We start from the raw sequence: 15,047 nt of genomic DNA on the forward strand, positions 1-15,047 counted from the left end.
TCGGGGCATTTGAAACCGCTATTCGCACGTGCATAATCTCTAATCTGACGTTCTTTTACTGTTTGTTGATAAGATCGCTGTTTTTTCCCTTCTCTTCTTCTAATGAATGTCACAATAATTTCAAAGCATCTTCTTTTCCAAATGTAACTTTTCTCGGATATTTACTCGCAGCTGCGAGTAAGTATTTTTAATTCAAGAGTTCGACGTTCGCTGCTAAAAACGAATGAATCAGCATGACGTGCCTATATTTCCGCCTAATTTCCTTTTAATTCCGTATATTAAAAGAAACACTCGTTCATGTGATGCAACGCATGAGCATGCTGCTTGCATGTGTCTTGGAAAAGGTTTTTGATCTCCGGATAATGCAGAAGCACAATGTTCTAAAACATTTACTTCTCTGAATTTTGGCGAATCTGCTATCAGAAAAAAAAATTATTAAAAATTATGTTTATTTTCCTCGATTTGTGATCACAAATTTCGAATATTTTCCGCAAAGTATTTGTCTTAAAAAAAATATGGTTTAAGTTAATTATCAGCTAATTTAATGAATATCAATAACAAAGTGCGAATATTTAACTAATGTGAGTCACGGTGGATCAGGGAGTAATAAATTAACCCACATTCGAATCCCAGTGTTGACTGTTAGAAACGAATTAAATGCGCATCGAATTTCACATTGCTGATATAAAATATCCTCAGTTGTATACGGATCATAGATTAGAATCATCTTGCTGTTCGGCTGACCGTGGAAGGGTTTTGTGGTTTACCTCTCAATGTTACGCAATTACGGGTTAGTTCCATCAAAAAGACCTCAACGGAAGCTAGTAGGTGTCCCAATGCTTTGTTCGGGAGTTCCCTTGTCTTCTAGATTGGGTTCAAAATTATAAAGATACAGAGTTGAACATCGATAGTCGTACACTCAGAATTGGGTTGGCTATTCAATGCCGGTTATAAAAATATTTAACTAAGGGTTTTCGTTTGGGGACTAAAATAATTTTTTGCCCTCATACCAGACAAAAAATGTATATCTGGTACCACAGAACGTTAGTCCATTGCATGTGTTAACTCTCCGATTTCCTTTTTTTTCCCCTCGGCTGAAAAAAAAATTTAAAATATTAAGAAGAGGTCGCTTTTCATCCAATAATAATATATTTTTTTATTTCACAGTTAAAAATCATACTCTAACAATTTTAAGAAAATTTTTACTTTAGCTCCTTTAAAAGAATTTTATGCGTTTTAAAATACTACAAAGCTCAGTACATTGCATCTGTACTTCTAAGTGGTCATTTTTATTCTCATAAGTGGTTTTTTTTTTCTATAAATTTTATTACAAAAAAATTAATCCCCAAAACTATTGATCCAATGAATTGAACTTTTCTATAGATAATTTTGATTAATTTATTGAGTACGATTTTTTTCAAATATCTGGCAAATATTTTTTTAAAAGTGTTATCACAATTTTTCTAAAATCTCTCATTATTCCTGAAAAAAATACGCTTTTTTAAATAATTTAAGAAAAACGTTTAAGAAATGAACATGATTTGTGCCTTTTACATTGTTTTTGCTCCATGTTTGGACCAATCGAAGGAGTATTAAACTTCTTCTGAATTAAAATTCATATTTGTAGAAAAATATGTCAATTTTGTTTACATGGTTCATTTTTCTAAAGGGTTTATTTTAAAAAGGGGCACTTTTCATTAACATCACATGTTTAAGGATCTAGCTCAATGAAGTGATCTTTTCATTGTAATCACGCAGTGTAATCATTGCTGACAATTTGTATATATTTACTATTGGATGTTACATATTTATTTGTATTTATTCACTTATCTTATGTTGTAAAATATGGGTAATACAAAAGATGTGAGACACAACTTCTATTTGAGCTCGAACTGTATATTGTGGATTTTAGAAATGTTGCATACCTTTACTTTTCTCACACCTGAAATTGAATGAAAGCCAATAGAGTCATTCTAATTCTGAATACCTGCTTCGTACTGATACACAAAGCAACCTTTTATAAAAGAGAATTATTTTACGAAATCGTTCTCTGTTCTTTAGCCTGAATTACTAACCCCAATCGACAGCGACGTTCTACGAATTGTCACTGTTGCCAACGGGCTGATCTTATTTCTTTTCTCTCGTTATTTTATTTATTTTTTATTCTCGGCTGCATATGTATAAATAAGTATGCTAATTCGCAGAAGTAATTAGTCTTCCCGAAACGTGAAATGAATATCGTCTTTTTTTTTTTTTTTTTTACTTTTTAGTTACAACTTTCTTTTTACTTTCGATTATGATTTGACTGGAATTGTGGGAAATGTGTGCCCCGAAAGAAATGTCTCTGAGCGATATCGTTTGAAGAAAAAAAACGATATTTAATTAACTTTTTAATGAACGTTATGAATAAATGGTTTTATGCAGTGCGCAAAAAAAAAAGATAAACGGACCACCCTGAATAATTTTTGATCTAATGATTGGATTTTCATGTTCTAGGACTCTATCTTAACAGTTCAAAAGGGTGACTTTAAAGATTCTAATTTATTAGCGCAAACGATATTTTAAGTTACAAAACCGGACACAAAAACGTACTTTCTCCGAATAAACATGCAGTTTTTTGACGGATTTAGATTTCTAATCCCTAAAACGCAGGGAATATAGCCATATCTCGAGAATTTTTAAGTGATTTGAAAATTTTTTGCACGCAGTTATAAAGTTTATTCTTCCAAAGATAATTTCATGCAAAAAATAATTTTTAGTAAATATTTATTAATTTTTATTGTTTTATTTAATAATAATAATAATAAAATTGAATTGTAAGATACACAATTTTTATCTTATTTTAAAGAACGTAATTTTGCAAGGAAATTTTAAAAATATGAGCGAAATCGGTCAAATTGTTCCTGAGAAACGAAATTTTAAAAATATGACTTTCCTAAAATTCAATTTTTCTAAAACAAAATGACCGATTTTGCTCTCATTTAGTGTTTTGCCATATAAAATTACATTCTCCAAAATTAAGAAAAAAAATGTGTACTTTGCGATTTAAAATTTTTTCGATTATTGTTAAATAAGATAATAAATAATTACTTGAACTTATTTTTTACATGGAATTATCTTTGAATAAGCGAACTTCGTTTAAAAAGTTCTCGAGATATGATAAGTTGCGCAAAAACAAAACTAACAATAAGGATTCTAAAATTTAGACTGCTAAACTGAACAAATTATTGGGACCATATTTAGGGATTGAAGTTACCCCTTATATTATGGGGGTCAAAAATTTAAATCCACCGAAAAAAAGGTACGTAGCATATTTGAAGTTACCCTTTTGAGCCATTAAGGAAGAGTCCTAGAGCGGGAAGATCTGATAAGATAATTGGATCAAAAATTATTCAGGGTTATCCATTTTTGAAGCAATTCTTAAATATGCTAATTAATTTGTGCGGCTAATATTTTAAGTTATGAAGTCAGTCAAAATAACGAAGTTATAAAAACAACTTTCTTTAAACGGTTTAATATTTTTGAGTTTAAGAAAGTGTGAAAGAACTCAGGTCTAGATAAACATAGATCCAATTATAAAAGAAATCGAATTTTTAAGCCCATTAATGGCAATTATAATTTTTATGTCTTTTGTTATATATCTGAAAGTATTTACAAATCAAAGTTTTGTTTACACTGAATTAAAATCTTTTAATCATTTTCTTTAATTTGTATAGCTTAGAATCCAATTTTTTTTAATTATTTAAATAAATGGAAAAAAATTATAAAAAATTATTTTTTGAAGTTATTATCTCTGAACAATTCACCTGCATGACGATTAACATATCATATTGATAAATAACACAATCAATTACATAATTAGTATCGATTTACTGAATTAATTAATGATGTTTCAGAAATATGTAAAAAAATAAAACTAAAGTAATTTCAGGTAAAGTTATGAATGATATTATTTTCAAAGTCAAGAAGTTGAACAAATTTATAGTTATGAAATTAGTTTAAAAAATTGAAAACAGCTGCCCGAAATTGAAAGCACTGGAAATTATAAGTTTTAAATTAGCGAATTTTCTCGATTCGAGTTTAAGTTAATCAATCTGCATCTTAATACAATTTCACATTTAAAATTCTAAAAGAAAAAATTACAGAACAATCGAAAATAAAATGTTTTTTTTTGTTTTTTGGAGATAATTACAACGGATTTGTTTGTAAGTCATTTTTTAGTATTTTTGCACTGTCAATCATGCAATAACAAATCCAATTTTTGTCATGAATGGACATGTTTATCAGGTAACCACAATTTTAACTTACTTATATATTTTAGTTTTAAAGTATTTCCAAAAAGAGTGCAATATTTTATTTTTAGAATCTGTGTAAACACCAACAACTCATATTTATTGATAAACATAAATTGTAAAGAACTCATTTAGTAATTCATCAATATATAAGAGTTTATTACATTTCTCTATTTAAAAAAAAAATCATGAAATAAATCAAAGTAAAAGCAAACAATTTTTTTGAAGTTTGTCTAATAGTTTACATCATTTGAATAATGTATTTTAATGTATAATTAAGGCTGAACAAATAATTATTAGAATCAGTAATTATTAGAGAGGTAATAACGTATTGACATTTAAATTACCTTAGCTATGAGGTAATAAAAGCAATTATCATTAAGAACAGCTTTTGACGTCACGATTTTTGAGCATTTAATGTTTTCGAAAGTTCAGTGGCATTAAAGTCGGTGAACGTAATGTGTCCGATCATATTATTATTAGGAATTTGATCGGAGTTTATTTTGATCTCTTTTAATTTATTTTTAATTCTGACATCTAATGAAACTAGAAATGGGGAAATCTTTAAATGGTTATAAAAATATTTCAAATTATGCAATAAGTGAAATTAACTTCCGGATAACCGCCATTTCTTTAGCGTCAAAAATCTTCATCCAAAAAGTATGCTTTATCAGAGAAAGTACGTTTTTGTGCTTGATTTCTTAAAGTATTCATATCCTGCACTAATTGACGCACTTGAAGTCTTTTTAAATTTTTAAGGTCTGATGAGAGCATATAAGCCAATTTCCGCGTCATGTGAAGAAAATTTTTTTTTAAATATTTCAACAGGTCTAATTAAAATATTTGAAATCTGTCCCCTTCCTTTGAGGCAATTTTAATTGTTAACAATATATAACAATAACCTTATATTATTTTATTATTGTATTATTATATTATTACAAATTGAACATTACTTCCCCCTCTTTTTTCTATATTTTTGAAAATGACGTTATTAATGTTAAGATTTAAATCTGGCAACATCTAACTCATGCTTTATTATTTTTATTTATTTTATTTGTTCATTTTTCGTAGTTATTTCTGACATCAAGTCATGCGCGAACTTATAAAAGGAAGGTCTTGAAGAAAAACAACATTTTCCACAACCATGGATAAAAAAATGTAAAGCTAAAGAAAGTAGGCAGAAAATTTCTTAAAAATCAGTTACAGTTGCAATAATTTTCGGAAAATTTTAAATTTAGAGAGAAAAAAAAACTTTCTTCTAACACATAAATGATAATAACCTTTTTATCCCATCACATTTCAACTCTATCTTTATTTGCGTAAGCTGCAGAGTGCCCTGCGTGTTATTTTTTACTACAAGTTTAACGTTTAATAATTTTCAAATTTACTAACGGATGTAACCTGTATATTTTTCTACATATCTTCGTAGCTTCAATTTTCGAAGTTTTATAGTTTTAGTGCAGCAAAAAAAAATTTAAAGTTAAGTTGAACACCAAAAATCAGAGGCGGCGGCACTTAATATATAACGATAGATATTATGTATGTTAATCGATTTGTCATGGCGGATGAATTTTTTTTTTTTTTTTGGAGCCACTAAGAAACATATTCTTCAGCTACTATGTATGTTTCAATAGGAAAATTAAAAAAAGCGTGAGGCGAGATAGGAGGGTAACTATGCATACTGTATACTGATGAAACGCGGATGAAACCAGTATTGTAGTGTAAATTCGTCTTCCTCGCAACAATTCTATTGTTGCAAGGAAACCATTTTACAGGGTTGTCAGTATGTAGTACAAACAGAAGTTAACATAAAGCGGGAATCGTAAGAAGCAAATGCTGTTTAGTTATTTATTTATAGATTTTAAGATTTGATATGAGATTTATATATGTGTTGATTTCTGCATAGTTACTTAATGCAATATCGAATAATGTATTAGAATGTCTGTGCTCTAGATCAATGATATAAATAATTGATCATAGTATATTATCGGATGCCTAGCTGTTTATTAATTTGTTTTTTTTAATTAAGTTATTTTTTTGAAAATTCTTAACACTTATAGAGTTTTTTCTCATTGATTCTACAAATAAAAAATAATAATTTTATAAAAAAAATATTTTTATTCCTATCTATTTCAATTTTAACAGCAAAATGGTTGTTCTACATACTTTGTTTTATTTCTTTAAACTTGCATAACATGCAAGTTCATCGTCTTCGACCGGAATGAAGCGTAAGCTTGTTGAATTTATTTATTAGTTTATTTTTTTTTAAAAAAAAGTAGTAAAATGGAATTATTAATGATTCTTTTAGAAAGTTTATTTTAATAGGATGAATAAAGTTTGTAGATATTTTTTTTTCTTCTTTTGCTTACATAGGAAAGGCAATTTTAGACATCGAGCAATTAATTTTTGGCAAGCGAAAAAAAATACCATAAAGCATATTTATCTTAAATAAAATTTCAAAATAACAAAAAATAAATAAATATTATGCCTTTGTCTCTTTTATTCTTATAGAGAATTTCTTCCTTCTTCATTAAAAGTCATTAAACCCATATAGTGGTGCTCGATCATCAAAACTTTATGGGAAATAAAAATGATTATTCCAAATTATATCCACCTCTTTAATCGCAGAAAACGTTTCTCTTTTAGGCAAAGAACAAATTTTAGGCAATTAGCTCCTATTTTTCAAACGCTTACTTCTAAAGTGCTGTACTGGGATATTTTTGACCCATTTATTCACAAATTACTAAATAGGATCGTTCTATTTTTTTTATTTAGCACTTTTGTTTAAGTTGCGGAGAGTTGAAACATATTTCACTGGAGGGCACGTCTTTTATTGATTGTGCTTCCGGTCAAAGGGTCATTTATACCCATAAAAATATTTTTATTTTACTTAACAGCTTGTCAAGATAACGTTAGTACGAAAAATACATTAAAAATATTTTAAAGATAAAATTTATTTTTGAGTCAAAAATTAAGACCTCAAATTTAAAAAATAAAGTAGCTTAAATTGCATAAACTTTAGAATAAAACTAAAAAACATGACAAATTATCTGTCTTCTGATTTCTGAAAAATAATTGCCCGGAATTTAAACATTATTAATGTTTAAAGATTTTAAAAATACTTTTTTTTATTGCCAATTTAACTTCATTAAAGATTTCTAAAATGAATGAATAATTCTTGATTTTCTGCGTAATTTTGCGAACGCAAACTATACAAAACAGAAGGAGGAACGATCCTGTCGAATAGCAGCTTTTTAAATATTAAAACTATTAATTATTTTCAACAAACTATGATTTTTCTTCATATTAAAATTTTTGCTATAAATTAGACAAAGGGCATTTCTGTTAATTTTTATTTTGTTTAATTTATTTATTTATTTTCGTAAAATAATATTAGTGCTGTTTAGTAGCTTACAACTCCATTTAATTAAGAACAGAATTCATTGCACGTTTTTCAATAATTATTTATTTTTGATACATTATGTCAGGGAAACCGAATCAAAATGAATGCAGGGCGACGTTATCGAGTGAATAATTCGAAATCTGCCAGAAACCAAATGTTAATTTTAAAGTCAAGCTTTTGAAAAGTGTTTCTTTAAAAAAGTAATTTAAAACTAAACATAATTCGTATTAAAAAAAAAGGTACAAAAAGCAAAACTGGTAAAAGTTATTTATTCGTTCAGAGACACTGTAAATAAACCGCTATACCGGCCACTGACGCAAAGAATGCTTAAATTATTTTGGTAATTCTTACTACTAATATTGTGGTAATAGATGCAGTAACAGCGGATTCCAAACATACTAGATATTTGACATAGGTATTAAAGTACCAAGGTACCTAATAAAAGTATTAGATTTTTACGGCCTACGAAATGATTAAATACCAGTGAATATTACAAGATTGTGTTAAGTAAGACCTATCATGAGTTGGCCTCAAACAATAGCATCATGCTAAATGATACTGAATGAAGTTCATCTTTATTTAGAGAAAATAAACTCATAAATATGTTTTTTTTAAATTTTATTTTATGTAGAATCGTGATAGTTCAGGGGATAGAGAGTTCACCTTCCAATGATGCGTTTCGGGTTCGAATCCCTTTGATGGCTGATCGATACGAATTCCGCATCCGGCTTGCATCGACCCCAGTGCTGACGTATAGTATCATCAGGGGTAGACAGAATATGGGTTGGAGTCCCCCTGCCGTCAGACTAACCGTGGGAGGTTTTTGTGGTTTTCCTCTCCTTGTAACTCAAATGCTGGTTAGTTCCCTCAAAAAGTCCTCCACGAAAGCAAATTGCTCCAAATACTTGATCCAGGAGTTTCCTTGTCTTCTACATTGCGTTTAAAATTACAAGGCTACGGAACTAAAAACATCAGTAGTCGTAAACCAGAAAAATATGGTCGGCTGTTCAACGACGGTGGTTGTAAAATAAAATTAAATCTAATAACATAAAGTCGCTGGAAAGGGAGACAAATAATAATAAATAAAAAAGGAATTATTTTATAAATTGTGTCAGTATATGTCTTACAATTTTGTACATGATTACGCAGTCTTGATTTCTATCGATTTATTGATTACACCGAGGAACGATTTTTTTCTTTGTAGTTTTTTTTTTCTGTTTCATGAGGTTTTTTTAACAGATCTTATATACTTTCATGCCGCTGATTTCAAATCTACAAATCAAATCTTTGCAAGCTACAGTTTTTTTAAAAGTCATTTTTAGTCATATTTTTTGTCGGAATATACAAATTAAAAAACATTTTATATAACAGGGGATTACATAAATGTTGCAACAAACTTCTAGGGGAAATTCACCAGGACTAAAATTATAGGGGTGCTTCCCTATTATGAACTGTTTCTTCGTATGCTCCTGGTAGGAAGGCGCTCTTAGGCATAACCATGTGAAAGGGAATAACCTCTCTTCTAGATTTTTATGTCCTAGACCCGTACGACGACATTTCTGGGCATGGGTTTCTATACAGTTTTAATGCTGCTGATGCCCCTTATTTCCCCTAGGAGTTGGTCGCAACATTTGCGCTACTTCCTCTTATATATAGCGTTTTTAAACTTATATAGGGTTTTTAAACTTGTACATTCCTACCAAAAATAGACTAAAAATGCCATTTTATTAAAAAAAAAAAAAATAATAATAATTCTGCAGGTTTTCGAGAGAAAAAAATTTTGGATTTGAAATCTCCACACCCGAATTAGGCAAGATTTGCATATATTTATGCAAATTTGTTTTGTTGCACATTTGTATATTTGCAACAAAAAATTTATTTCCCAGTGATATTTACGTTTTCCTCTTACAAAGAACTGGAGTTCAGCTAGTTTTCACTAAAATTCAATTTTTTTAATACATTTCCTTTAACTAGCTGTGTTTTTATAAATCTTTCAAATAATGATTAGAAGATTAATTGAAACTACCTACGTAAAATAATGAAGTCGAAGCTGTTGCCAGTAAAAATTTGCTTTTGTGTAAACAAAAACAATCCGTCTCTGTCATAATAAAGCGAAGAGAAAAAGCTTTCTAACTGATTACATCTGCATAAACCACGTTTTTCTTACTCTCTCTCGAATTTTCCGTGACTATCCTAACATATAAGCGATTACCACCAGATATTTGTTTTCCAATTTCACCATGTCACTGCAACCATCTTTTAGCTGCTTAAACCAAAACAATTACTTTTTGTTTTTAATTAAATTTAATAAAAATCGAAATATTTTTGAGTTTTAATGTAAATAACATTTTTACATGATTTTAAATTATACCGTTTTAAATCCCTGAAATCCTTTATTTAAAGGAATTGTGTTGAATAGTCTTAGAATAATTTTTTTTTAAAAAAGGGTATATTTTATTGCATTTCTCAGGATTTAATTCAACCAAGCACAAAATTAAAATTTTAAATTTTGTCATTTAAATTTAAAATGCTTCACAATGCTTCGATGTTTTCAAAAATCGAAAATAATATGTTTCGATCTTAACTAAATTAAATTATAAATAGTTATAAAAATTTATTTTTGTTATTTAAATTATTTTTGCTTAAATAATTTTATATAATATTTAGTTATTTTTAGTATCATTATTAAGTAATTGCAGAGATTTTCAAAATGCGTAAAAAGAAATAATAAAATTAAAACTTTCAAACTCGTCACTAAATTAGCTATCAAACAGGACTTGAAAAAAAAATTGAAATTGTTTCTATGTGACATTCTTGTATTGACGTTAAATGCTGCGACAGAGGTTAGAAAAAGAAATCGAACCTTCGTTGCTTGTGAAAATATAATCATAATTTATGAGATTGACAGTTATGCAGTCATTTAAAAGAAAACCTCAATGGCACACGCACAACAAATAAACTCTTAATCTCAGGGCTGCTACTAAATTAATTTTAATGCTTCATCTCTTTTCATTCAATGTCATTCTTAACAAGCCTTACTTAATCAATAATTTTCAGTTTAAAGAGTCAATTTATTCAATATTATTCACCTTTATTTAAAAGTTTTTTTGAAAAGTTTCCATTAAAAGCAAACAAAACACTGCATGCTAAAAAAAAATGTTTATTTTTTTTTTTTGCTGGCAAAACAGAGTGTTTTGTCCGCTAGTACCCTTGAAAACTCTCACTTCACCAAACAAGCTATCTCGTGTCATAACCATGGCAACAGGCTGTCAATCCCCACCAAGCATAGGTAGAATTTTTTTTTCTTTTTTGTGTCTTGACCGTTGTGAATTTACACCACCTCCATTTTTTTTTCATAAATACATTGATAGAGACATAATATTCATTTTACGGTTGCATAACCTTTCGTATAATGGGATTTCTATTGTTCTTTCATGACTTTATACATCCTGCTGTTGGGGAAAGAACTTCCGCGTTGTTTTCTCTCCGTCCAGACACACATCCTTTTTCCTTTGGTGATGTAAAATTTAGTAAACAAGGTTCCTGACGTCACTTTCGGGTGCTGATCGCCATATTTTTCCATGTTTTCAGTCCTCTGAAATCATCGTGATAAACTAAAGAGTAAATTTCAAGTTCGATGCAAACGATCATTTTCGAACGATGTTTGACTTAACATCATCTTTTATTGCCCCACAGTACATGCATTTAATGCAATGTTATCAAATATTTTTAGCACATAATCTCGCGGTAAATGTCTGTCCAGCTACAGTTTGTAAATTAGGCTCCTTTTTCAGAAAGAGATTTTAAGCCATTGAAAAAAAAGGAATTATAAAAGATGAAGATATTTTTATGCTTGATTATTATAATTATTATTTTGCGTGTATGCGTGTGTTTACTCTTAAATTTTGTAGGGAAAAAAACTACATTTTTTTACACATCTATTAGTTGTTAAAAGGAAAAAAATATATAGTCTTGGAATTAATTAATAATAATCGATGCATTTTTTATAAACATTTAGAAAACTAATTTTCTTTTCATAAGTTACTTTTCAAGAGCAAATATGATCCACCTTTCTAAATAAATATATAAATTTTTTTGTGAAAACTGTGGCCCATATTAACCTTTTAAGACATAATCTTTAAATAATGGCTGAAAATGCGATTTTTACTCAATATGTAGCTTAGAATAAAGTAAATTCATGCAATAAAATATTTGATTTAGAAGAAAATTAATTCATTAAATTTAATTAGCTTTGTTTACTTATTTTTAATTACTGAAAAAAATTAAAGCTCTTAATTTTTAGAATTTTTTGTATATTGTAGGACATTTTTATGATGTATTTCTTCACATTTAGGTCATGAAACAAAATTTACTTGACTCAAATAATAGGATATTTTCATGCCATCAAACATTCTTAAAGATCAGAATTTCTTATGTAATTAAATTATTTCTTATGTAGTTAATTTTCTTATGTTTCTAATGTAATTAAAAACTCTGGTCAACTAAGACAAATTCAATTATATTTGTATGTTGATAATTGCTTTGTAAACACATACAAACGAAATCTTAAACAATTTTTTTCAAGTAATAAAATAGTACCAAATTATTGTCCAATATTTTCGGCGCTGGGTTTTGCGATGTAAAAATTACCTACAAGAGATCAGTTTTGGAAATCCTACGACAAAGGTGACCATTTAGTGGTGAGAAAGATAGTGGCAAAGGTTTAGTGCTATATACGTCAGTTTGAGAACATAAAAATTTATAAGTTAAAATTTGTCTAAAATTTTTCAACTATTTTTGTTAAAATTTTGAGATTATAATACGAGGGATATTTCGTAATAAACGATAGAAGATGGCATGAAAGAAATATTTTTTCTATTTCTGAATGAAATGAACTCAGATTGCCACAGTAATTAAAAAGTTTGAATAAACACCAATCATGAATTTACATTAAGCTTAATAGTTATAAATCAATAGCTTACAATCATGGAATGCAGGCGACCAAAATAACTGTCGATCAAATGGCGTTTTTTTTTCCTCAAATTTTTGGATTGCAATTTTCATGGTTTAAGGGGAACTCTTAGATGAAGGAATTAATTTATGATAACCATCGAACACGTTAAAAGATTGTAAACATTTCTTTAAACAGTAAAAAAGTTAATTATGTATGCATAAATCAAAAAAAAATTTAAGTAATATATTTTCCTATGAATAACAATTGAAAATAGTGTAAAGATAAATGGGGAATAAAAAAATGTAAAACATGAAGATGTAATAAACACACACTACAGTCTACTATATTAAATACGTGTATAAGTCAGTTGAGAGCAATTTTGGAACCTAATGCATATATACTGGTGACGAAACGCTATAAAAGTTTGTACCAGCCTACCATCGTACATGCCATAGGATAGGTATGATATTAGGCTAAAAGTATGATACTACCATATACCTCCCTACCATAGAATAAAACATGCATTAGAATAATAGATAATCAAAAGTTTATTAAAATTAAGTAATATTTTATTACGCGTGTATTTTTTGTAGAGATTATTCTTTTTGTATAATATTTCACGATTATAGTCCTTCATCACCCAAAAATCGAATCACTTGATAATTATATCAATTATTTTAATATTTTGTTAAGAATTGATAAATTTCATTTTTTACACTTTTATTCGTTTTAAATGCATTTTCCCTGATATGTCTTGATTTGATCCAATTCATTTTTTTGCTCATTGATCCAATTCGTTTCTTCTTCTATAAGTTGGACAATATGACATTTCAAAGATACTGCCATACCTGTTGGATGTATTGTTCAACTAGTTAAGTTTCCAGCTGTGGGTATGATTGTAAGCATACCTTCAAAGACCACACATTTGGTATTGTGTTGTTAACCTTTCAAGACAACTGATAATATGAACAAAAAATGTTGATAGATTGATTATTAGGGAGTATACATCCTGTTGTTCATTTATCAATTCTTCAAAAGATAAATTGATTTCAATTGACTTGTTGCAACTCCTGGTCCATTCAAATTGCCAAAATCATCTCAAATAACTTGTTGTTGAAGGTTTGCCGTCGTCCTTAATGACGTCACATGGGGGTAAAGGGGTAGTATTCCATATATTTAACCGTATCTCTATTTTGTAACATAAAGCAAGCTTCCTTTTGCTTTGGGGTCGAAATAGTTAAAAAAAGGGCCAGCTAAGTAGTACTGAGTAAAAGATCGCGTGTTTAGTTAGAGCTAAAGATGGTTAAGAGTGAATGTAAAGAAATGTCCCCGTTGAATATAGGTAAGATTTTATTTTATGTTCTGCTTGTTAACTTTAACTATTTAATGTTTTGTTAGTTTAATGTCTTTTAGTCTGTCGATGCTTGGGCACAGTGAATTAATTATTAATGTTAGAGGATCTTCCCAAACTCGACGTTTAAACATAGTCGTTTAGTAGGTTATAAAGGCAATTTCAGATAATGTAACAATATTAGGCTTTTTGACAGTTAATGGTAAGAGGCAATTGGGTTTTGCTGTTCATTTATATTTCTGATATCAGATTACAATTGAAAATTCAAAATAATTGGTTAATCTCAATCCTTTGAATTGGTTAATCTCAATCCTTTGAAATTTATAAAAGCATGATTAAATAAACTGTTGATGTGTTTAAAAAGGAAATTATAAGAATTATTTTTATTAGGTTAATAAAAAGGTAAATTTTCATCAATAGTAATGTAACAGTTTGGAAATATTCTTTGATCCAAGCATTTGCTATTTTGATTTTTTTTCTTCTTCGTGAGTTGACTATTTTAACAATCAAAAAATAAAAACGACTATATTAAAATGCTACTAGACATAACTACAAAAAAATTAACCAACTATAGTAAAATAAAAATCATTATAGTTAATAACTAAACTGAAGGTTTATATAAATTTATAAATATATATATATTCATTATATTTGATTTTTTTGGTGTATTTTTAAATTAAAAAAAGAAAGAAAGAAAACTTGTGAAACTTTAAAAATTAAAGAAAATGAAACTGATAATTATGTAACTGCAAGAGCATGAATAAAAAAAAACTTCTTCTAAAATAACAATAAGAAAATGTTTTTTTATTAAATTGGCCCATTGTCAGGTTTTTATTAATCTAATAGGTAAATTGGTAGATACTTTCCAATCTTTCATTTTTTAAAAGCTATTCTAACGATTTCGATTTTTCTATCATGGACTGAATAAAATTACGAAGAAATAAAATTCCACGCTTTATAATTAAAAGTTTTTCTGTTTGTTATTAAATTAAATAAGAAAGAATTAAATATAATTGATAAATTTATTGCTTTGGGATAAACGAGTTT

General features: G+C 28.1%; 1 protein-coding gene and 1 long non-coding RNA gene across 3 annotated transcripts in view; both read left to right on the forward strand.

The window, feature by feature from the left end:
* LOC107443270 (monocarboxylate transporter 9) overlaps nucleotides 1–15,047 on the forward strand; it is an 87,991-nt gene that overhangs the window by 31,068 nt on the left and 41,876 nt on the right. The window contains exon 1 of one of the 2 annotated variants that reach the window (XM_016057101.4): nucleotides 13,834–13,991. The exons of the other annotated variant lie outside the window; for it this stretch is intronic. Within the exon in view, the coding sequence (XP_015912587.2) occupies nucleotides 13,949–13,991 (43 nt within the window). The 5' untranslated portion in view covers nucleotides 13,834–13,948. Of the gene's footprint in view, nucleotides 1–13,833; nucleotides 13,992–15,047 lie in introns of those variants that run through there. 2 annotated transcript variants of the gene reach the window in all.
* Nucleotides 1,376–2,439, forward strand: LOC147814917 (uncharacterized). The gene is made up of 2 exons (XR_015431341.1): nucleotides 1,376–1,799; nucleotides 1,869–2,439. It is a non-coding gene; the product is annotated as an uncharacterized LOC147814917 (long non-coding RNA).

The sequence above is a fragment of the Parasteatoda tepidariorum genome, chromosome 2 (assembly GCF_982258835.1).
Source record: "Parasteatoda tepidariorum strain Cologne lab strain chromosome 2, Ptep-v5.0, whole genome shotgun sequence".
In the NCBI taxonomy this organism is placed as follows: domain Eukaryota; kingdom Metazoa; phylum Arthropoda; class Arachnida; order Araneae; family Theridiidae; genus Parasteatoda; species Parasteatoda tepidariorum.